This window comes from Natator depressus, chromosome 9 (assembly GCF_965152275.1).
Source record: "Natator depressus isolate rNatDep1 chromosome 9, rNatDep2.hap1, whole genome shotgun sequence".
Classification (NCBI taxonomy): domain Eukaryota; kingdom Metazoa; phylum Chordata; order Testudines; family Cheloniidae; genus Natator; species Natator depressus.
Window position 1 is genome coordinate 63,072,822 of NC_134242.1, and position 25,313 is coordinate 63,098,134.

At 49.3% G+C, this 25,313-nt stretch overlaps 1 protein-coding gene across 1 annotated transcript; it reads right to left on the reverse strand.

Annotated features, from left to right (window-relative positions):
* Positions 1–2,366: 2,366 nt before the first annotated feature.
* On the reverse strand, positions 2,367–13,211 carry CNGA2 (cyclic nucleotide gated channel subunit alpha 2). Its single transcript, XM_074963087.1, has 6 exons — positions 13,099–13,211; positions 11,090–11,197; positions 10,256–10,429; positions 6,888–6,995; positions 5,729–5,835; positions 2,367–4,653 (listed from the first exon to the last, which is right to left on the reverse strand). Exons 1-6 carry the CDS (start codon positions 13,209–13,211, stop codon positions 3,230–3,232), a joined length of 2,034 nt encoding a protein of 677 aa, XP_074819188.1. The 3' UTR covers positions 2,367–3,229.
* Positions 13,212–25,313: the final 12,102 nt, after the last annotated feature.

The following is a 25,313-nucleotide window of genomic DNA, read 5'->3' on the forward strand; positions in this document are numbered from 1 at the left end:
ACACCCTGCGTGAACTACTTTCTCTCTCAGAGCCTCAGTTCTCCATCCAGCAAACAGGCATGAGGATTCCTTTCTCCTCCCCAGGCCGGCTGTCTTGTCTGGTTAGGTTAGATGTCACGCAGAGACTCTCACTCTGTGTTTGTAGAGCAGCTAGCGCCATGGGGCCCCAGTTTCATTAGGAGCCTGTAGGTGCTAGAGTAATAGACGTACTAAGTTCCCAGGGTGTGAAGGTGCAGGGACCGGGAATAAGGGAGTCTGATTTTAATAGGGTGAAGACAAAGCTCCTGTCCAAGCTAACTGGGACAGGATTCGGAAGGCCTTTTGGCTCAGTCTGGGCCTGGCTTCTAGGGAGACAGACATAGTTCCCACTCCACCACAAGGGAATGATGTGGTGCGCATGGCTGTGCAGAGGTGTGAAAAGTGACCCATTTTCACCTCCCACGTGAAAACTGGTCGTGTCACAAGTGTTTGAAAATTGTCCACAGAGTGGATCCAGGGTGAAATGTGACCTTTCCTACCAGCAAATGCAGCTTTTCATAGGGAAATTCAGCTCCAGGGAGGGGCCGGACTAATCCTGAGTTTATATTAATTTGATGGAAATTGACAAGATATTAGCCATTTGGGGTCAGAGACCTCTCCATTTGCCCTGAAAAAGAAGGTCTCTGATCTGCAAGCGTGCAATGGGGTCCCTAGGAGGCATGGACACATCTCTACAACATCTCTGCTCACCACTTCTACTCTAATGGGTCTGTGCAGCCCCCCATGCTAAACGTCCACGATGGGAAGGGAGAGTGACTTTAACTAGCATGGCAATGATAAAAACAACAAACAAGTGAGATGAACTGCATCTTCTTATGTTAAGGAGCTGAAGTTGGGGTCATCAGGGCTGCATCAGCCAGAAAGATAGCTCTGCCACCTCCAGGGGCCTGGTATATTTTTCAAATGCTATTAACCTCATTGTGTTATAGGCCAGATCCAACCCTGACATACAGTTCCAGTAACTTCAATGGAGGGATGAATTTGGCCCACTGAGATTCAACAGGAAGCAAAAACATGCAAGTCCTGTTAAAGAAGCATGTCATTTCTGTGCCACAGAGAGAGCGAATGGGTAGTGTTAACAGATTGCGTTTCCCTAGGGGGTTTTCTCAGAGACCGGTAACACAGGGGGATAGGTAAGTATCCTTTGCTGTGGCTTGGGAAAACTGTCAAGCTGCAGAGACACACACACTAACCATCCTACCTGCCTACAATTTCCAGGATACCCAGTGTCTACAAGCAGGGACATTATAGGCTTACTGTGACTGCAGCACTCAGGCATTAGCTAGTTCAGAGCAGTGGGATGGCAGTCCACACAGCCTGTGTACCTTGATTGTGCAAGTACAGTGACATTATAGGATCCTTTGGGGGCTCCAACTCCTGGAATGCTTAGTTTGTAAACATGCAGGGTGCAGATGGCCCAGCCTGCATGGTAAGAGCCATTGGTATATAAGCAGTCGGAACGAAACTTATCGCACCCACAGGTCATTACAGGGAGGGTGTAGGCTAAAGCACTCGCTGGTGGGCAGAGGTTCCTTTGTATCACAAAACAGCTTGCGATAAGCAGGGTTGATGCCCAGTCTCACCGTTGAAGGCCGTGTGGTCCCAGGTGAGGAGCTTGGGTTGGGGGATTTCCCAGCTGAAGCTCAGGTGCTGAGGCAGAACAGGGAATGACGTTTTCAGCAGCAAGATTCCAAGAGAGGCAGGGGCCCCACACAGCTGCTTCTCGCGGACAGAGCAGAGGTGAGGTTGCTGCAAGAGGGAGTTGCCTGGCTGCAGTTGTGACCAAGGAAACAGCTAGTAAATAAACAGTTACACCAAGAATACACGAGGGGTGAAATCTCAGCCCCAGTGAAGTCAACAGGTGTTTTGCCGTAGACCTCAAGGGGGCCAACATTTCATCCCCTGACCCTGGGTCACCAATTCCTCCTCCAAATGGATCTGCAAAGCCCTGACACCTATTGCTGCTTGGCAAAGAGGAATATCATGTAGAAAAATACATGGCTCTGCCAGCACCCTATGAGTTACCCACTGTAAACAAAAGGCAGGTAGTTGAGTCTTGCCACAGTTTTGTGTCTTTAGAACATGTGTCCCTGGCACATCCAGTCATGATTAGAGAGCAGAGAGAGACATTTTTGCACATAAAGGAAGAGGTGCTGTCAGCCACAAGCACACTGCTAATGTCACCCTAGGCTTCTGTAGCTCAAGTAAAATTAAAGCGGCTGCTGTACCCAGCGGTTTGGGAACAGAATGCCTAGCAAAACGCCATTCTCCAGGACAGCATGACCTAGTAAAACACCTCCAGGAAAACTGCTCTTCAACCTCATGAACCAAGTACTAAATACACACAACAAGAGTGTTTCTGCCTATTGAGTAAGATGTTCATACAGGAAAACACAGCCTGGTAAGGTAGGGAATAGGTTTTTCCTATCCCCACCATCCTCTGCCAACAGCTCCTGTTCAGGACTATAGTGAGTCTGACCTACAGGGCTACGCGGAACCAGAAGACATTCCATTTGCAGACAGATAGGGCTTGGGCTGGATTTCTTCCCATCAGGTTTCAGTCTCTTGAACATATGGACTCAGACACTGGAAAAGAAGTATTTACATAACACAGTGAGTGTGTTATAAAAGCAGATACCAAAATTACATTAATGAGCATCTGGTTTATGGTTCAGTTTCTCTCTTGCGGTTTAGAAGGACCAGCTTTCCCATCAGATAACAAAAGGGCATCCTCCTCACCAGCCCCATCAAAAAAGGGAGAAGAAGTGAAGATCTCTGACTACATCAATGCTTATGCACCCCCATCTAGGCCATGCTGGGGCCCAGGAGTCCCCACTGACTCCCACGTACAAGGTGCTGAGTTACTGGAGTCCTGATCTCTAAGGCCAGAAAGAGGACAGCAGGCTCCCTGCAGGAGCTCAAAGGAAATGTTAGCAACAGCAGAGGTCAGTCTTATGCTTTTACTGATCTGTGCGGTCTTAGATAAAGGCAGCAAGGAGAGAGATACACCTGAGTGAGAGCTACTGGAGTCACCCGTCTCCTCTCTACTCGGTTCCCAGCCATCCAAGGCCGGCAGCAGGACCTCTAGGGGTTCGAGATAAGTCTCGTACAAGGCGTTGGGAGCAATGCGTTCCTGGAAATACCATCTCAGCACCATGCATGACACAGCCAGAGCTGACATCTGTGGCCCTCACTCCTGCCCTTTGGATTTAGCTTCTTCTTCTTCCTCGAGGGGGCTGTCTGAACTGTCCGAGAAGAATTCATCCTGGTTGTACTGCTTTACCCTAGACTCCAAGACAGTGATGCGCTGTTTGAGCTTCAGCTGGGCAGCATTGTACTCAGTCAGGAGCCGGGAAAAACGGGTGTGCAGCGTGTCCAGGTGGGACTCCAGACTCTCCAGCTTCTGCTCTGTGTCCTTCCCTTCCGTGCTCTCTGCGGCCGCAGACTCATCCAGAAGCCCTTCCTTGATCAGGATCTCCCGGCCACGCTCCTCCAGGACCCGCTTGGCATCAGGGTACTCGGTCACTGCTTCCATCAAGTCGTCCTTCGACAGGCAGAAGAGATCGGCGTAGCCAAGGCTTCGGATGTTGGCCGTGCGCCGGTTGCCCATTTTGCTCCCTTTGATGTTGAGGATGCTGATCTCGCCAAAGCAGCTTCCTGCGGTGAGTAAAGCGTACTGGGTCACACCATCGTCCGCCACCACAGCCAGCTTTCCTTCCTTGATGATGTACATCTCCTTGCCGATGTCCCCCTTTCGGCAAATGTAATCTCCTGGACTGAAAACCTGTGGTCGAAGTTTCAGCACTAGTTCCACCAGCAGACCAGCCTCACAGTCCTGGAAAATCCTCACCTTCTTCAAAGTCTCCAGGTGGACATTGATGGCAATCTCCGCCCTCAGCTTGTCAGGGAGGTTCTTGAGGACCTCACGCTCATCCACAGCCTTCTTGTTGGTCCACAGGTAGTCGAACCACTTGATAACTTTGGCCTCCATGTGCCTGCTGACCTTGCGGAACTGCATGTAGTGCTTGATGGCATCTATCTTGGCCTGGAACTCTGCCCTGGTAGCATTCATGTTGGAGATCATGGAGCCCACATTCCCCACAATGGTGGCAAAGATGAGGACACCGATGAGGAAGTCGACAATGACGAAGAGGTATTCCTCGTCGCGCTCAGGGGGCGGGGTCTCCCCAATGGTGGTCAGGGTCAGAGTGGACCAGTAGAGGCAGTAGACATATTCTCTGGCAAGATAGCCATACTCAGGGTCGGTGATATTGGGGTACACCCAGGTGTCCGTCCCAAACCCAATGGCCTTGGAGATGGCATAGTAAATACAGGCGTTCCAATGGATGATGATCAGGATGTAGAGAACCAGGTTGCTGATCCTGAAGATATTTGGGTAGCTGGTTCTGGTCTCAGTCCGGTCGAAGAACTCAAACATGCGGGAGAAGTGCAGCAGCCGGTTGAAGCGTAGTTCAGGCTGATGTAATCCCACTGCAAGGTAGGCCAGGTCTGTTGGCAGGATGGAGAGGACGTCCAGTTTGAATTGTAAGGTGGTGATGTAGTTATCCCGTAGCTTCTTCGGGTCCCTGACCAGCAGACCCTGTTCCAAAAAACCTACCAGAGAACAAGGGGAAGAATTATCCTGGCTCAGGTATGTTCGTTCTCCTGGCTTTGGGGTTGCATTCAACCAACATACACATATAGTAATTAAAATATTTCTAATTCCACCTGATCTGCTCAGTCTACAAGCCTTTGCCAGCCCTCAAGCACTTCATCTGTAAAAAGCCACATAAAAGGTATTACTTAGGGATTTACTCTGATGACACAGAGATAGGAGGACACACATTCACTGCATGTAGTGAATTAGATCAGAGCTCTTCGGTGACAGACAGAAATTGTAAAGCAGCCAGCTACGTTCTGGGAACATTAAATTCTACTGTTTTTCCATTTAGATTACTCTTTAACTTAACAGATACCAAACCAGAGACATAGACCTAAAGCTGTGCCCAAATACTAATGGTCATGTGGGTAATTCATAGGTGAAGTTAAAAGCTGTGGATGATGAATTTTTCATTTTGAAACTTAGTCTGTTTTACAGAGCTTTTAATGAGATTCTTTCTCCAGAGGCCGTTTCCTGCCTGCTAACACCAAGGTATGGATTAAGCCAGTGGCTCTCAAACTTTCCAGACTACTGTACCCCTTTCAGGAGTCTGATTTGTCTTGTGTATCCCCAACTTCATCTCACTTAAAAACTACTTGCTTACAAAATCAGACATCAAAATACAAGAGTGTCACAGCACACTAGTACTGAATAATTGCTTACAGTCTTATTTTTACCATAGAATTATAAAATACATCAATTGGAATATAAATATTGTACTTATATTTCAGTGCATAGAGCAGTATAAACAAGTCATTGTCTATATGAAATTTTTGTTTGCACTGACTTCACTAGTGCTTTGTAGGTAGCCTGTTGTAAAACTAGACAAATATCTAGATGAGTTGATGTACCTCCTGGAAGACCTCTGCGTACCCCCAAGGGTACATGTATCCCTGGTTGAGAACCACTGGATTAAGCCACTTTTCTGAAAGCAGCCCCAGATCAGGCCAGCCCCTCAAAGCTTATATCAGATCTCAGGTGATAACATTAAAACAAACCCTTCCCAGACTAGGCAGCCTCTTCGCTCACCTGTGCGCAGTCGAATGACAATATCGGCGATGTAGATACAGTCCGAGACATAGTCCAGCACCAGCCAATGGATCCAGTAGTCCCTCTGGAGGTCACTGAAACAGGCCCTGCAGGAGAAGCACATGGCAGTTGTCAAGATACCAAAACCAACTCAACCCCATCACCTATACTGAACGAAGGTGGATACTGGGTTCCTACAGGCTGTGGTGTCTCAGTGGGCACCAGGGCTGATCGCTGACAAGTGCCAGCCATCCCCTCACTCCTCGGAAATTAAGTCCATCACGTCTGCCCTCCACTAAGCTAAGCAGGGATGCTACTGAAACTGCCTCCCACACACAACAGCATAATGCCGCTCTGCCACCCCACGCTCGGTTGTGACTAGCCCAGCACATGCAGCTAACCTAGATGGAAGTGGCTCTGCCTTTCCAGAGCCATGACAACAGAAAAATGGGGATTTTTTGCCATTGATGCAACAAGGTCAGGCACGTCCCGTGTGCCCCCTCATGGCCAGGGTGGGTCTGCCTCAGTTTCCCTCCTTGGACTCCTCAGATATTCCCAAGATATTCACAAGTCCAACAGCAGCCTTTTTGGGGTCTGACTTATTAGCATAAAGTTCAAAAATAAACCCCAAAAGTCTTTCACCTTGGCCTTATGCCAGGGACAGCCCCACCTCCCTGAGGTACCGTCTCTCATTGCTCTCAGAGACGCTGGACAAGTTGCAAGGCTGGGCTTCTTTCTTTGCCTTCTCCCCAAAAGGAAAGCAAAACTTCTAACCAGGGCTTTCTACCCAGCTGCAACTCCCTCCCAGAGGGATCACTGCAGGAGACACTCTTCCTTCAACTTCACTCTTCAGTCACCGCACCCCAGCTGTCTACTGGCCACTGCTTCCCACCCCCCACACCTCCAATTTAGACACATAACCACCTCTCACATGATCTAATTCATCCTCTCTGCCTAGGGAGGCAAATCAGCTATATCACAGGTGGGCCGAGCCCTCCCTCCCTTTGAAGGGGGCAGCTACCCTGTGACAAGCAGCCTCAGAAACAAACAATGCAAGACATAAACCAGTTTTCAGCTGGTCGATGCTGGTCTTAGAGATGGCATCTAAGGTGGTGGAAGGGTTACAGAACAGAGTCACCATGGAATGCTCCCTACTCACCTTGCCACAAGCAAGCACCAGTTATAAAGGACGGGCACTGCAATGACAAGCAGCCAGTGGTAATACCAGTCTCCAGCAGGATCCACCACAAACAGCTCCCATTTCTTCCTGAAAATAGAAACCAAGGCAACTAGAGCGTCAGAGACTGCCTGTGGTTAACGGTACAAGCAGCATCAATTACAGCTTGGTTTAATTATCATATAGAGCACTGAGCCCCTTCCATCTAAAGAGCACTAAGCACCTGCCAAGGTTTATCAGTTAACCATCCCCCACCCAACACCCCTTTGCAGTAGGTAAAAAATGAGCTCACTCAATTTACAGATGGGGAAACTGAGGCACAGAGCAGCTAAGTGACTTGCCCAAGGTCACCCAGCTCATCAGTGGCAGAATCAGGAATAGAACCAAGGTCTTGGATTTCCAAGCTGCTGTTGCCATCACTAGACAACATGCTCTCTCATATAGAATCCTGGGACAGTATGTGTCAGTATAATAGATACAGCTCAGAGATAGTTTATAACTCTAGTATTGATTCGGGCAGAGTGAAATGCATGTCGATGCAGTTTAGGGTCATACAAGGCGCAAACTAAGGAAGGAAAGGGATTGCTGTGGCAGCTAGTACTATAGAATTGCCATTTCAGCTCTGCTCTGTGCTGCCTGCAGTCTGCTCACTGAGTCACTGGGTCCAGCCTTTGAACTGTTCCCAAGCGTCTGATCCTGCTTATCTAGGGACTGAGCAGGTGCACCAGATGCATGTGCTGCAATCGCTAGGATTTCACTGGAGGAGAGAGGGGACAGAAACTCCGCTTCTGAACGGATAGGCTTGTCTCTCTTTCACTCTGTGCCAAGATGACAAAACTCCCCACAGCCTTTGAGTTTACAAAAATCCCTCCCCGAGATAGAAAATGACTCATTTGCCAACAAATTTCACCCTTTTCCATTTGGCAATTGCCAGTTCCCTCACCCTCCAGTGCTGCTTCTGCCATCTTCAAAACCAGCATCTTCTGGCCTTTCGTTTATGCCCCTGGTTTTGCACAGCACAGGCGTCATCAACAGGAACGCACCGGGCTTTGGGAATAACACATTTGGCAAAGCCTGGAGAGCAGGTTCTCACACGGTTTTGGTAGGGCCACAACAACAGTGGTTGCTCAACATGACTCTAAAAATGGGTCACATGTTTTCAGAGAAACGGACTGCCTTCTACTGTGTCTGCACATCACATAGCTGATCTCAGAGGCAGCATCTAGGCCACCAGCTCCCAAACTGTGGGTCATGACCCCAAATGAGGTTGTGCCATCAGCAGATGGGGTTGCGCTGATCCCTGGTGTGGACATAGGTGCTGGAACTAGGGGTGCTGCCACATCCCCTGGCATGAAGTGGTTTCCATCCTACACAGGATTTACAGTTGGTTCAATGGCTCTCAGCACCCCCATTACACAAAATTGTTCCAGCGCCCCTGAGCGTGGAGAACACAATTTTGCTCCGCACATCACATATGGCGCCTGCAGGGTCATGATGTATGGAGGACGCCATTTTGCTCTAGGAACCCCTGATGGTCATCACGGATCAGTCAGCCCCAAGGGGAAAGAATTGCATTAGGGTGCCAAAATGCTGCGTCCCAACATCACATTAATGACCGTGTCACGACAGGTATTGGCTTGGTCTCCGTCCTCCATCTCTGCTCAGTGAGCTATTTTTCCCTAGAGAATGATGGCAGTGGAAACCCTCCACCCTTAGTCATACCTGTGTGCACCAGGGGGCCAGGGAACCCATCCTGAAATTTGTGAGACCCTCCCGAATTTACACACCCTCAAATGGAGCAATGGCCCCACATAACCTCAAGCTGACAAACATTTAACCACCACCATCTTTGCCATCCGGTCGCATAACATTATGGTGACATTTCGTTGCACCACAATGAGCAGATGCAGACAGATTTTGCCTGCAAGCCAAACCTCAGCAAGGTTGCAGCCCCGTGTCCAGAGCTTATTCCTGCTAAAGGCCCTCACTGTACCCCTCAGAATATACTCCAATTCCATCTCTCTGTATTTGAGTTCTGAGCCTATTTGCCTCTGATAATTAACAAGATACCCTTAACCTCGCAGGGGCAGAACATTTTCTTCTGTGGCTATTAAAGTCTCAGATACAAGCCTCTGATATTTTTCTCCTGCAGAAAACAATCATTTCTCAGTGTTCTAATTACCATTTATAATGGAAGGGTCCAGACTAGTCAATGAGCTTTGCCCTTTAATTAGAGAGAAGAAGAAAAGCCAGATTACTGTTTTTCACTATGTGAGTGTGTGTAGAGCAGATGAAAGGACTGGATTTGAAAGAGCCTTTTAGAGAACTTTTTTCAGAGTAGCAGCAGTGTTAGTCTGTATCCGCAAAAAAAACCAGGAGTACCTGTGGCACCCTCACAATGTATGTTCTGGCAGAAGGCTTGGGCAAGGAACACACTCCCCTTCCTTTCCTGCAGATGATGAAAGGAGGCTTGCAAATACAGCATCAGTCGGGTGACTCACTCACTTTGTCAAAATCCCCAGGGACTTCCTCCTGGAAGAAGCTACTGCTGATGAGAGGTAACTTGGCCTAATAGCTGCAGTATGGGTTGGGGAGCTGGGAGACTAGAGTCCATTTCTAACTCTGCTTCAGACTTCCGATTTGAGCTTAAACACTCGAAACCAGGGGCTCTCAACCAGGGAATCATGAACAGCCACACTGCCTTCCCATACTGCGACATGGATGAGGGGTCATGGCTAGATCGGAGGGGGATCCTGGTATAGAAAAGGGGGCCACCATATAGAAAAGATAGCAAACCAGTGCTATAAGCCTTAGCTTCGCCCTTCTATAAAATGGGGACCCTACGACATACAGACCTTTATAAAGTGTTTTGAGACCCTGTGATCAAAGGCACTATGGATGTGCCAGCTATGAGCACCGTGGCAGATAAGTGATTAGTGTAAGGGCCTAGAACAGAATCAGGGATGGCATGTGAGTCTAGACAGTGAGTAAAGGGTGCGCACCAACTACAGATGCAGGTGCCCATGTCTGGGCAATGAATCGGGGACAATTTGTGTACACTGCCCCTACCAGGGCCCAGCACCAGCTTCCGGACAGTAAACACACTGATACCAAACTGTTCAGAAACAGAGAGTTAACTGAGCTGGGTCTGGTCCTCTGACATAGCACAGCATGGTGACCCCAGTCACCTCTAGTTCATGTGACCATCCTGCTTATATCAGGGCACACAATCAAATCACTTAGCCCCCTTCACCGTGGGAGAGAGGAGCCCAGAGGGTGGGGGGAGGAGGTCTACCACAGACAAGAAACATTTCCCTTTCTGCCAAGACATTTTAGAGAAGAAACTCTACTTTTTGCGTTTGCTGCCGTCCTTTTCCTGGTCCCCTTGCACGTTGCCATCTCCTTCAGTCACAGTCTGGAGCTCCGGCCCGTGGAACCGCTCGAGAAATGAGTCTGGCCTTTGCTCCTCCTCCCGCAAGCTTTTGTTAGCCCAGTCTCTAAGCACCACGACCAGCCGGACTATCCTGGCCAGGGAGAGAAGAAGCCAGAGTCAGGAGTCTGTGCAGTGACAGAAAATCACACATTCCCTGCCGGGACATTGTTCAGAGGCGTCGCTGTGTGGTCCCAAATGCAGCTGCATGGGTGCTGGTAGACTGTGCACACCTAAGCCAAATGCCCATTCTAAACCATGGAATACAGCAGGAGCACCCTCCAGCCCCCTGTGCTCACTGTCTCGGCATTCTAGCCCCCCGCACCGGGACGCGCTTATTGCATGCCAGGTGAACCTGTGCAGAAACCAGCGAGTCTGAACCCAAGATCTTCAGCCCCTGTAAAGCAAAAAGGATCCGGTGTGGTACCGAATGTCCCAGGCTCCCACTGAATGCAGCGAGACAGGAGGGAGCTCAGCTCAGCACAGGAGTAGGCCCTAAGCCAGGAAAAATGTCACCTCTTCAGGGGGTGAATGAAAAGGCCACAGTTGTAAAAGAGCCCACTTTGCCCGGCGTGGCTGGAAAAGGATTTACCAGAGGTGACAGGTTAATACTTCACTTTGTAAGCACAGAGCAGCTGGGCCCGAACACGCTGGTCATTTGGAGCCCCACACAGCCCCAGCAAAGGCAGTGGTGGTTGAACTCAGTGCTCATCCCTTCATCCCACGCCTGGCTACATCCTACAAGCACAAGTACCTCGACAGAGCTCCTCTCCCTTGGATGGTAGAGTGGTCTGGCTGATCCGCATTGTCCAATGCGGCCACCCCCTGAAGCTCTGAGGAGTCATCACCTGCAGACAGGGCTCTGCAGAAGAGAAAAAGAGATCGGGGTGACTGCTTGCTCAGTGTCCACCACCAGTTACATTAGATGAACTAGACCCTGAGGGAAGAAGAGAAGAGACCTGACATCAAGATTTTGCCCTCCCGCTTCCCAGTCCTCTGCTCCTTGACCTGTGTGACTGCCTAGGGTCCCCATGTTCATTCAGACCTGGACTTCCCCCTCACCCACCTGTGCTAGAACAAAGCAAAGAGGGATCCTCTCTGTTATTTCAATCCTTGGTTTCCTCCACTCAGCCTGGAGAGGTTGTTCATGGTAATATCTCCTTGGTGTTCCCCTCCAAGCATGTGAGCCCACTTGGCTTTCTGTGGAGAATAGGGTGGGTGTCCAGGAGGAGCTGGAGTAAAGTGACCAGGCTACTTGCACAGTGAGGTCTGGATTTCCCTTTGGATATGCACTGATTTCACCATCCCCTGCGGTATGTGTTCACTGCTAAAGCCCTGATTCTGAGAGGGAGGATGGTCGAATGATTAGCGTGCTAGCGTGTGATTCAGGAGACAGGAGTTCAAGTCCTTGCTCCTCCAGAGACAGCATGTGTGATCTTGGGTAAGTCACTCAGCTTCTGTGCCTCAGTTCCCATCTGTACAATAGGGATAACCGCACTGCCCTGCCTCGCAGACGTCTGTGAGGGTAAATACATTAATGATTATGAAGTGCTCAGATACTAGCGTATTATTGTTACTCTTCCTCCCTGGCTCTACAGAGCACAGAAGTCCTTGGCTGCTCTCACAGTTTGCCCCCACCTCTCTCCATCTTCCACTAGGTCAGCCACCAGGCTGCACACCTCAAAGACAGCCTTCCAGGACACGCTCAGCCGGCCTGCCTTCCAGCATCCTAGCCACGTGCCCTGCCCACTGAAGTCATTGGGGCTTCTTCACTACATTTACTATTCTTGGTCCATAGACCTCCCGCAGGTCCCTATTAGATCTTCTGCATATATCAGTCTCCCTTACTAGCCCCAAAATTCATCTCAACACTTATTTTCAAAAGGTAGTTAGCATCTCTCTTCCTTCTTAGTCAGTGCCTGGGGCTCACGTCCATATAAAACTATCAGCCTTGTGCATCTAAAGCTTGGGCTTTCTCAGTAGTAGTTTGGAGCTGAACATTCCCTGTGGAGCAAAGTAACAGGTATTCCCACTCTGTAACTGGGCCTTACTTTCTTTTCTCACCTAACTGTCCTTGGGCATCAGTGCGCAGAGGTATTGAAACGGTCTAATTTGTTACTATTTCAATGGTGGCATATAAGCATCTAAGACAGATAGCACCTTCAGTGTTATTGACTACAGTAGGAGAGGTTGGGATTCCCCAAAGCTCCAATACATTTTAAGTAGGTGGTGTCTGCACCCTTTTCTAACAAAGGGCACATACTGTGGGCATTGCCTGACCCACACACAGCCTTCCTGGAATCTGCCCAATGCCTCAGCCAGGGCTGCAACTCCAAATCTAAGCATCCCTCAGGCTCCTACCTGCATTCTTCCTGCAGGACCCACATCTCTCTGGCCTGAGAGAAAGCAACTCGGCCTTTATCTTCTGGAGCAGCATTAAGAAGACACCATCTGGTCTGCCTGCCAGGCTGAGCCAGCAGAATAGCTCTGCTCCCCCTTCAAAACTGGGTGTCCAGGAGACGCCTTCACACACACACTTTCCCCATATCGACTAGAGGTTCCCTATACCACTCTGGTTGCTTTCAGTTTAAGTTCCCCTGGAGCTGGGTTGTGCTGTCCAGATCCCTCTCTTATGCCTTGCCTGAGAGGACCAGGTACCTCCTCCCCTGAAGGACTCTGAGGCCCACCTGTCCTTTCACCCCTACTAATAGACTCCCCTTCTCTAGCAAACCATTCCTGTTCCAAACTGAAGAGCAGCCTGACCTGCTGGGAGTGAGCTCGGGCCGCTCCGGATCATCTTCAGTACTAGTTGTGACGGACAACTGTGGGGGGCAGCTGGCAGGCGAATTCTTCAGACCATTACTCTGTCCCTTCATCCTCCATGTGAGAAAGCTGCCGGCATGAACCCTGCCCCAGGAAGCAGGAAAGAGCAGAATATAACTAAGATCTGAAAAATGTATGGCACACACGTGTCACACCCCATGCAGGGCCGTTCCCCACCCCCTGTACACAGCACTTGTGAAGGCTTCTGCTGTTGGAAGAGGATGCATCCAAGAACAAAGCATTTGCTGACCCAGATCATACTAAAAGGGCGTTCCCCATTCTGCCTCCAGCAGTGGCCTCTACTGGAGGAAGATGAAAATTACCCACCATGCATTTCATCTAGGGTTGCCAGGTGTCCGGTTTTCGACTGGAATGCCCTGTCAAAAAGGGACCATGGCAGGCCATTAGAAGACCGGTTGGCGGTGCAGTGGGGGCCCAGGGCTAAGACAGGTTCCCTGCCTGCCCTAGCTCCGCGCGGCTCCTGGAAGCAGCTGCTGGGTCCTTGCGGCCCCTAAGCGCATGGCCAGCCAGGGAGGCTCCATGTGCTGCCCCCGCCCCAGTGCCAGCTCTGCAGCTCCCATTGGCCAGGAACCACTACCAGTGGGAGCTGCAGGGGTGGCACCTGCAGGCACAAGGGCTGTGTGCGGAGCCTCCCTGACCACCCACACACCTAGGGGCTGCAGGGACCTGTCGGTCGCTTCCTGGGAGCCATGGTAAGTGCCCCCAAACCCTCTGCCCCAGCCCAGAGTCCCCTCCTGCATCCAAAATTCCCTACATGCATCCTACATCCCACACACCTCAACATTCCAACCTCTTGCCCCAGCCCTGAGCCCCCTCCTGCACCCCAAACCCCTCATCCCTGGCCCCACCTCATAGCCCACATCCCCAGCCGGAGCCCTTACCCACCCCCTGCACCCTAACCCCTGGCCTGGAGCCCTCTCCCACAACCTGAATCCCTCATTTCTGGCCCCACCCAGAGCCCACACCCCCAGCCCAGAGCCCATACTCCCTGCATCCCAACCCCCTGCCCCAGCCTGGAGCCCTCTCCTGCACCCCAAACCACTCATTCCCAGCCCCACCCCAGAGCCCGCACCCCCAGCTGGAGCCCTCCCCCCCCTCAACTCCCTGCCCCAGCCCAGTGAAAGTGAGTGAGGGTGGGGGAAAGAGTGAGCGATGGAGGGAGCGGGGATGGAGTGAGCAGGGGCAGGGCCTCAGAGAAGGGGCGGAGCAGGGGTGTTCAGTTTTGTGCCATTTGCAACCCTAATTTCATCATCAAAGGCGGCTATCACAAACCATGGTTTTGTGACTAAATCTCGCCATGTATTATCCACATGCAGGTTTAGGGTTAACCCACAGGGCTGGAAACAGGAGCCTGGGTTCTAGACTCCCCGAGGGGCTGTCAAAGTATTTAATCTTTGTGCTTGACAGTCTCCTCATCCGTAGTCCAGCAAAAACCACACTTACTAGCCTGTCTCATGGGACATGGCTGGGAGCAGTCTTCTGACTATCTTTTAAAAGCACATGCCTCTCCTGACGAGGGTGTAAGTGTGTATGCGTACAGAGGCAGAGGAAAAATTGTCTACTCTGTACTGATCTTTCCCTATTTCTCCCTATTTTTCTCTTCCTTAAGCTCTGCCTCTCTCTCTTCCTCCCTTCCCTCATCCCCTCTTGCTCCACTCTGCTTCTTCCATGCCTCCCTCCCTTCCCCAGTCTCCCTCCCTCATGGCCCTCCATTGTGCTGTGCAAGTGGAAAGATGCTCTCGCACTAGCTCTAATCTTTGCACCGTTACCAGGGTGACGGCATCAACATCAAGCACTGCTCTAACAACAGGTGCCAGCTGCTCCAGGGGCTGCAACCTCAGCAAGGTAATGAGGCCCCCCAGAGGGAGCGTGCAGGGAGGAGCAGCTCCTTCAACCCCCCACCCCCTTGTGAATACTCAATAGTTATGGAAGCAGAAGACTCCAGGCAGTGAAGAAAGTCAAAGCTACCCTGTCCCCGAGGTGCTGCTGAAGGCCTGTCGTGCAGCCAGGGCTGGCAGCGCCTGGTACCTGTTTGCTTACAAAGAAACCTGACCCGCAGGGCAGCACAACAGCCCGGAAGTTTGCCCAGCAAGCCATGAGCCTCATCTCTGCTGCGTTTGAAATTAAGGCTAGTCATTAAAATGGGCCTTTCTGAGCCTCTGATGGGCAGCCGTCACTGCCCTGCTCCAGATAGCAGCGGGGAAACCATAATTGGTACATGAACAATGCTGCGGAGTTGTTAGAGCAGGAGGTCTCCAGGTTTATCATGATGTGCACCACATCTTAGTAGAGAGACTGCCTCCCCCCCCCACCCCGCCAATCACGACTCCGGAACTTCCCTGGGGCAACCAGGGCACCAGGATTCTTTTAATGCAATTTAGCAGCTGGAAACCAGGAAGAGATTCAGCCCAGCTCTCCCCATCAAGTGCCCCGTAGACCAGCTCTGTATTAGACAGTAACAGCTTCTTTTATTTCTAGGGGGAGGAGGGAAGATTTTATACTCCCCCAGAATAATCCCCAATTCACTTTTATAATGCACCCAGGGCTAAGCGTTGTCCCCTTGTTCGCTCAAAGTTCTAGTACAGTATCTCAAAGATGGTCAGTTCAGCCCCTTTGAATTGTTTAAATATCTAGGCAGACTCAGGGGGTGGGGACGTTTGTCCTTACACCTGACAAACTGTGCAGAGTGGAAGTATCTGCCCGTGATACAGAAGCAAAAACGGGTCTTAAGATGCACAGGGTGAATGAACTATTCCAGAGAACTCATATTCAAGTGGGTCCAAGCCCCCCCTCCCTTACATTATAATACCCTTTGAATCAATGATGGCTCAAGGATTGTGTAGCTGGACAGAACTCACTGTGTTGTTTACTGGTCCTTAAATAAACCTCTGACTGGCACAGAATCTCAGATCCCGCAGAATAAAAACTCTGCATGTTCTCAAATGAACTGAGGAACAGCCCCAGGTGGACCCTGCCCTATCTCAGGTAGCATGGAGGCAGGAGATGCAGGAGCTAAGGGTTGTGACCATGCCAGGCAGCTTTGATCTCCTTCTGCTACCCAGCAAGTTATGACATCGTCCCCCAGACTCAGGAGATACAGCTCAGTTTAACTAGGGGCCCAGCTCAGAATGGGGCAGCTGCTCCAATTTAAGCAGATGCTTAGAAGTAGCGTCTGAGCTGGCTCTGCCGTTTCATCTTTTCCAGGTCCTGCAGCACACTGTTGAAGTCTTCGTACATCACGCCCCTCCCCAACACACCTGAGTCCTCACTGGGGCGGTCACCTCAGCAGAGAAGAAGGGAGGTTGGTTTCCAGGCCCCACTCTCTGCTGAGACTGCCTCTGAAGGGGCCAGCTAGTGCCAATTCTGGTTGCTTGGGTGTGAACACCTGTCCCTTAGGAATGGAGCTGAGAACACAAAAAACTCTCATTGCAGAGGCCATGGAACAGGAGCTTAGACAAAAAACTCCACATTCTCCTACAAAGCCCTGGAGCCCTCCGGTCCCCCAGCAGAGAAAGTAACGTTGAGGGGGAGTGGGGTGCAAACTGGTTTGCAAGTGCTAACCTCCTGCTCCCACTGCCAGTGTCTCCCAGCATTATTTCCCAGTCAATGTTACTGTGCCCATTTCACACTGACCCAGGAACTCTAGGATCCATGCTCTCTTCTGCCAATAGAGACCCAGCTTTGGTGCTCAGGCTCTTCCCTTCCAAGGCAGCAGGCCGGGAGCAGTAAGTCAGCAGAGTGAGTCAGTCCTGAGAAGGAGGAAACTCCTCACCCCACTCCACAAAAGGCATCCTGGCTGAGTCAGGACCCCTCCCCACGAGGGCGTAGCAGGGAGTCCCCCCAGCCAGCCCTCAAGAAGGAGAAGAATCTCGTCATAATGGAGAGCTCCTCTCTCCTGTGAGCACAAAATGGGGAGGGGTTTATTTCTGGAGGATTGTGAATTCATCCCTGTACTTCTCAAAACAGGGTCCTGGACTCGGTCATCTGCTATGTGCCACAGAATCCACAGACCATTCTGCAGCTCAACTGGGCACGCGGGTATCTGTTGCAATTAGGGCTGTCCATTAATTTCAGTTAACTCACACGATTAACTCAAAAAAATTAATTGTGATTAAAAAAATTAAGCACAATTAATCGCACTTATAACAATAGAATACCACTTGAAATTTATTAAATATTTTGGATGTTTTTCTACATTTTCAATATTAATTTCAATTACAGCACAGAATACAAAGTGCACAGTGCTCACTTTATATTATTATTTTGATTACAAATATGTGCACTATAAAAATGATAAACAAAAGAAATAGTATTTTTCAATTCACCTCATACAAGTACTGAAGTGCAATCTCTTTATCGTGAAAGTGTAATTTACAAATGCAGATTTTTTTTGGTTACATAACTGCACTCAAAAACAAAACAGTGTAAAACTTTAGAGCCTACAAGTCCACTCAGTACTACTTCTTGTTCAGCCAGTCACTAAGACAAACAAGTTTGTTTACATTGATGGGAGATACTTCTGCCTGCTTCTTATTTACAATGTCACCTAAAAGTGAGAACAGGTGTTTGCATGGCACTTCTGTAGCCGGCGTTGCAAGGTATTTACATGCTAGTATGCTAAACATTCATATGCCCTTACGTGCTTCAGCTACCATTCCAGAGGACATGCTTCCATGCAGATGATGCTCATTAAAAAAAGAATGCGTCAATTACATTTGTGACTGTACTGTATGTCACCTGCTCTGTTTTACCCACATTCTACCATATATTTCATGTTATAGCAGTCTCAGAATATGACCCAGCACATGTTCGTTTTAAGACCACTTTCACAACAGTTTTGACAAAATGCAAAGAAGGTACTGATGTGAGATTTCTAAAAATAGCTGCAGCACTCAACCCAAGGTTTAAGAATCTGAAGTGCCATCCAAAATCTAAGAGGAACGGGGTGTGAAGCATGCTTTTAGAAGTTTTAAAAGAGCAACACTCTGATGCGGAAACTACAGAACCCGAACCACCAAAAAAGAAAATCAGCCTTCTGCTGATGGCATCTGACTCAGATGATGAAAATGAACATGCATCAGTCCACACTGCTTTGGATCATTATCAAGCAGAAACCATCATCAGCATGGAAGCATGTCTTCTGGAATGGTGGCTGAAGCATGAAGTGACACAGGAATCTTTAGCGCATCTGGCACATAAATATCTTGCGATGCCAGCTACAACAGTGCCATGCGAACGCCTGTTATCACTTTCAGGTGACATTGTAAACAAGAAGCAGGCAGCATTATCTCCTGCAAATTGTAACCAACCTTGTTTGTCTGAGTGATTGGCTGACCAAGAAGTATGACTGAGTGGACTTGTAGGCTCTAAAGTTTTACATTGCATTCAAAAATAAAACAGGTTTTTTTTGTATGTAATTCTACATTTGTAAGTTCAACTTTCATGATAAAGAGATTGCACGACAGTACTTGTATGAGGTGAATTGAAAAATAGATTTTTTTTGTTTTTTACAGAGCAAATGTTTTAATCAAAATAATAATATAAAGTGCTCACTGTGTACTTTGTATTCTGTGCTGTAACTGAAATTAATATATTTTAAAATGTAGTAAACATCCAAAAATATTTAAAATAAATGGTATTCTATTGTTTAACAGTACGATTAATCGCACAATTCATTTTTTTAATCACTTGACAGCGCTCATTGCAAGGTATGCTGTACAGATCCATCGCAGCGTGAAGTACAGGGGTCTCTAGGGCTGGTCGAACAGGTGAGATGGCAAGTTGAATTTGGCTGCCTCCTTGCTCCTCGGGGACAAGTGCTGCCACTGCCCAAATTGTGCCACTGGCCCAGCAGGCTTAAAGTTGTGCCTAAATGGAGCCACAGCAGATGTGACTGAAGATACGGTGGGGTGAAGACACCCCTGTTAGCATCACAAAGGTGTTTGGCAAGGGCAGCATTTCAGCAAGGGCCGAGGCTCAGACGACTGACTCAGAGATAGGGTGCCAGGCACCGGGCCTACAATGGAAGTCCCCTGGAGAGAAGAATGGGAGGATGCAGAGGGAGCAACGATGAACTGGTTGAGGAAATAGCAAGGGGAGAGTAAAATCAAAGCAGACCAGCAGTAATCCATGGGGACCCAGCCAGCAGTGCATGAGCGCACGGGTAGTACAACATTTGGCGACAGCTGATTCCTCTCCTTGCCCAGCTGTCTTACCTAGTTGCAGCAGTGGCACCTCTAACACCCCAGAGCTGTGTACAGCCAAACACTGAGGCCATCAGGCAACTGCAAACACATGTCACTGGAAACTCACACCACCTTCATCTCCAAACACAGGCCCTGGGCGAGATAAAGGAGCAGTTCCAGCAACACAGAGAGCCTCTAGATATATGTGTATAAACACACATACATATATATACACACATACACAGGCCTGGCACATCTCCTCCAGAAGACATTGGAGAGCAACAAACATCTCATCCAGCAGAAAGATCAACCTATTGCCTGTCATGACATTAAGTCATTAATCATAGAATCATAGGACTGGAAGGGACCTCGAAAAGTCATCCAGGCCAGACCCCTGCAGTCATGGCAGGACTACGTATTATCTAGCATCCTAGGGCAATTATTTCCCCTCAGGGCTCACCATCCACGATGACCAACAAGTGTTCATTGAGGGCACATCTGAAATACTGCATGCACCATAGTGGAGACTTTCTACAACAGAGACCCACGGAGATCCCAAGGTCTGACCGGATCAGAGAGGTTAGTGAAACCACACCTGCAAGAGCTGGAGTAAAGGAGATTAGGGTGGGGAGTGGGGGAGAGAGTGGGTGGCTTTGTAAGACTTCACACAGTCTGTAGGGGACAGAGCAGAGAGGAGCTGTAATGCTAAGTCAGAACAGGCAGGTGGGAGTTTAAAGGGATTTCATGGGAATTTCTTGGCACAGAATAAAGCTGGTATACAGGACAGTCTGCTAAAGGCAGGAATGGGAGCAATGAGGAAGGACTCATGCACAGTTCGGGGAAGAAGAATTCATGCTGGGTGTATAACCACTGCCTGAACAATTAGGTGTGGGGAAGAAAGGAGGGAGGAACAGGTCTAGTGTTTCCCTGGCCTTCCTTACTTCTGAAGCCACCTACACTCCAGCCAAGTAAATTACACCCAGCTGGCCACAAAGAGCACCAATGTTATGAAGCCGACATCACAGGACTGTCAGAGTCTGATATGAATAAGGTTAGTTGCTAAGTCTCCCATCACCAGAGTAATGGGGGATGGTGCAGGTCAGGGGACCGAGCTGCAGTAAGAGGTGTGAAGGGGTGCAGGGCTGGGACTGCGGCAGGTCAGGACTGAGGGGCTTCAGCAGAGTGTGGGGAGGGGACCCTGCACTGGACAAAGCGGGGGGGCTGTACTGCAGATTAGGAATCAGATCTGAGGGCCGAACGTACAGCGCCTTACTGTTCTGGGCCTAGTCAAAGCTTGTGCTCTCAGTCCCAGATTTGCAGACGCTGAGGCTCACCCCAGCTTTAGGAACATGGCTGCAGAAGTCCTAGTCATGGGGGGTTCGAGTCAGAGCAGGGAGGGAGCTCACCCACTGATGAGATGAGAGAATTGCTGCGTCAGCCACTGCTCCCCCAGACCAGTTATGTAGGGGATAGCTACACGGAGTGAAACTCCCACAGGACAAGATATTTTATAAAGAACCCAGTCAAACTCTTTGTGGCAGAAGTGAGGTGGCTCGGTAATAATTAACAAACAGTGTATGTTAACCTGGTTATTGGGATGTTTACTGGAGGACTATATCGGGTTCAAACACCAGCGTTGTTGGGAAACAAGCAGGACGACAGAACAAAGGCTCAAGACAAAACACCTCTCAGCACACACTTGTGGTTGTTACAGGACAATGGCAGAGTCGTTGGCCATGAAGAGACTGGCTCAACCTGCCAAGAAGCCCACCAAACTGATTTTGGACAGCAGGGCCTAAATGCCTGGGAACTGAAAAGACAAAGGAACTCTCACAGAATAGCAGTGACTCTCTCACAGGATGGTAGGGCTCTAGGTAAGATAGAGATGCATGTATGTAGACTACGTTGTTTTAAAATCCTTTTCTCTAAATGTTTTATTCCTACTGTTCAGATTAAACAATACTTTGGTCTGGTTTGCAGACCCTCTGGTCAGTCAAGTCACCAGAGATCAGAGACCCCTGCAGGGCAGAAATGCAGGGGCTGAGCCCAGTTGGACCTGCTGGGTAAACACAGTCAATAGGCAGAGTGCTGTAGCCCGGGGCCCGGTCTGAGTGTGGGAGATTCATGGGATTCCAGACCAGGAGAAGAAGGCCCAAAGTCCTGAGACCTGAGGGGTTGAACTCAGAATCCATGAAGGGGACAGAGGTTAAGTCCAGAACACGTCTCAGCAGAGATGGGCCCTTGACTGCATCGGTAGGAGGAATGGGCAGTTCCAGCCCTCAGAATCTTCAGGGCTCTTGGCAGCTAGATGGGTCACCTGTCACTACCCTCGTGAGCAGACCACTTCAGCTCAGGATGGCAGATCAAACCCCGCTTAGGGAGGGGATGTCAAAGCTGTTCTTACCAGAGGGGCTGAGCAACTGAAATTCTCACAGCTGCTCAACAGACCACAGATCCCTAATGCAGTCACAGGGCAGAAACCAAACTTGGAGCACCTAAAAAGAAGTCTGTAGTCTCTTCCTGCCCAGGTCCCAGGGATGCTCAGCCTAGCTTTAAACTGTACCCATGTACCCACAGTGGGCAAACTCCTGGGTACCCCACTCCATTGCAGGTAATGTATATAGCAGGCAGAGATGCTAACAACAGACAAATACAGAGTGGATACATCACAAACAATGCAGCAGCTTAAAAAGACACTCTGTGGAGACACAGGCATGCACACTGAAATACACAAAGATCCACGGACAATAGCCACCAGGTACACATGCACTAACAGGGATGTATTCCCTTAACACCCCATGTTCCTACATTAAAGGCAGGCTGCATGGACACAATTATACACACAAATTTCTCATTCGCATAGGCACGATACACTAAATAATACGCATATAGATTATATACAGGAAACACAAATAATGATACTTATGCAGCACACAGAGGAGATGAGCGCATGCATGCATGCAATGTATTATAAACTGAAGTTCTTTGTCTACAAAGAACACAGATATACCAACATACAACAGAGGGGCAATGATATCCATACACCCCAATCATAGTCATACAGAGTACAATGCATCTGGTATATGTACGCATCTAGCTATGCATGACGAATAGATTCATAGACTTTAAGGTCAGAAGGGATCATCATGATCTAGTCTGACCTCCTGCACATTGCAGGCCACAGAACCTCACCCACTCCTGTAATGGACCCCTAACCTCTGGCTGAGTTACTGAAGTCCTCAGACTGAGATTTAAAGAAGAATTCATGCTGGGTTAGAGAGAATTCAAGTTCCAGAGAATTCATGCTGGGTTACAGGATTCAAGTTACAGAGAATCCACCATTTACACTAGTTTAAACCAGCAAACGACCCATGCCTCATGCCGCAAAGGAAGACGAAAACCCCCCAGGGTCTCTGCTGATCTGACCCGGGGAGAAATTCCTTCCCAACCCCAGGAACACACACAGGTCGATCCTATAGCCACTAGACACATGCATGTCTGTATGAAATATACACATGCACACTGTGAGATGGGGAAACAATCACATATGGGACACTCCCAGGCCGGAGCTGAACAAGCCCTTTTACTTACTAATCAGACGTCCCGCGCAGTGTCTAGTGACAAAACTCAGCCTCAGAGCAGCTTTTGCTCTCACAAGCAATTTGCTCCAGTTGGCTCAGCCTCTCCGGTGCAGTGCCATCTGAACCAGTCGCTCGCCTCCAAGTTCCTGTCTCAGTGCAGAAGGTGGATTCAGCAAACCACACACAAACTTCTGTTATCTCCAGGGGCAACCAGGAGTTGACTGGGGACTCATCACCCCAATAATTTTAAGCAGCTTCTAGGACTGAACTAATTTAGGATTTTAACTCCAATACTGATTTGAAAAGAAACAGCTCTGTCCCTGTTCCAAGGTGCTGCCTTTCGTCTGGGCTCAGGAGCTCGGCTAGACGACCATGGGGCAAGGCTGTAGCTTATAGCCAAGAAATGAAGTAAACTTTCAGATGAAAGGGGTGGGGCAGCCGGTGCCCCCAACAGTAGTGAAAGAGTCTCCGAGCTGGTCTCTCTCTCCCCCCTGCTATAGCGTGCTCATCCCCTACATGGCCCCAAAGCACTAGGTGTACTTCACAGGCGTTAATCACAGATGGCTTTGTGTCTGGGGATGAAAGGGGAGGAGTGATAAAAGCTCTTCCCCCCCTCCTTCCGATACCACTGGGCTGGGACTGCTCTGCTTCCCAACAAATTCCCACTCGCCCTCCATTTGGGTCTGGCTGAGTCCCCACCTGCCTGGAAAGAATACAGGGGTATCCATTTCTTCCTTTCCCTTGCCCTCCCATTATGGGAGGCAGGCATTTCACAAAGCATTCAAGGAATAGTGTGGTGGGACAGAATCGCCATCCATCACACCTCCCTAGCAATTCTGGTCTGAGGATCTCCAAGCACTTCACAAACCTTCATGAATTAACGTGCCCAACTGCTCTGTGCCTCACAAGGATGTTAAGTGACTCACCCACTAGTTCCGAGACCTGAAGAAGAGCTCTGTGTAAGCTCAAAAGCTTGTCTCTCCCCCCAACAGAAGTTGGTCCAATGAAATATGACCTCCCTCACCTTGTCACACTGAGCCACTGGCATTCAGAGACTGGGATGATGAGGGCTACAGAATAAACTGGGAGAGTCAGGACTAGAACCCAAGTCCGCACAGCGCCTCCTCCTGGCTTTAATCTATATGGCACGGGATACCGCAATCAGCCATAACACTAATATTTTTATTTCCATTGTGTCCATGCCATGCTACAGCTGTCACTCAGCCTGAAAACAGCAGGAAAAGGCCAATATTTTAATAGCATATGCCTCCATCACCACTTTGGACCAGCACCTACCCAGCAGTCAGAGAGCAGGAAGTAAAATCTGAAACACAAGATTACCAGGGAAGCGAACAGGGTCAGTGTGGAGATCATCAGGAGAGCAGAATTAAGTGGGAGACATTTTTCATGAGGCCATCTTTTCAGGGGGTATTAAAGCTTTTCAAAGGCCATTGTAATGAGAGACAGTGGGGGCGGGAGGGAATACTCCATTTGCAACTCAGAGCATCTACAGTCCTGAGGTTTATACAAAAGGGGTATTATATCCGATCCCCAATTATGTTAAAACAGCTGTAAGGTGTAGTGGCTAATTACTTGGCTAGATCAGTTGGTTACCACCTCCTACAGAAGTCTCATAATATTTGGTGTTTCTCTAAAAGTCCTAGGCTCTGGTGTTGTGTGATTACATGAAAAGTCTCAGCTTACACTGAAAACAAAAAAGTTTCTAGCCCTTATGGTTGCAGAGCAAACCTTGAAAATGTGAATCCTAAAGGCTGAAAACCCAAAAGGCAAATGAAAAGAATCCAAAGTGTACTATAATTATTCTCAAATCTTATGATTTTGGGGGCCTCATTAATGGTTTCTGCATGTCTCAAGTGCTAGATGGCAAGAGTGCTAAATTTATGCCTTTGCCCATCACGCCTGCCTCAAGCTGGCCCCAGCTGGCAGTTCCATCAACAATTGCCTCAGTGCCAATCCCACTATCCCACAAAGCAGAGCTGGGCTCAGGGGTTTGAACGGGGCGAGCACCAGCTAACCATGCTTAACATCTAAACTCTGGTCTCATGCCAAAGGCTCTTTACCTGGCACCGGAGAAGAGCTTGAGCAGCTGAGACCTGCCCTTCCACCCAACTCATTTCATGAGTGAAGGAACACAGCGCTGCAACAGAAACATGCTAGCAGTTAAGCCCCCATTTTTGCCACCCCTTGCTCTTAGATTGCCCTGGTTTTTAGTACCCTGTGGCGCAGGAGTCTCGCATATGAACAGCGAAGATGCCCTTGGGACCACAAAGGAGGAATCTGATGCTCCTCCCCTTTATGCCAGCACGGTAAAGGAGAGAGACAAGGAGATGCAGACCCCAGACCGAGC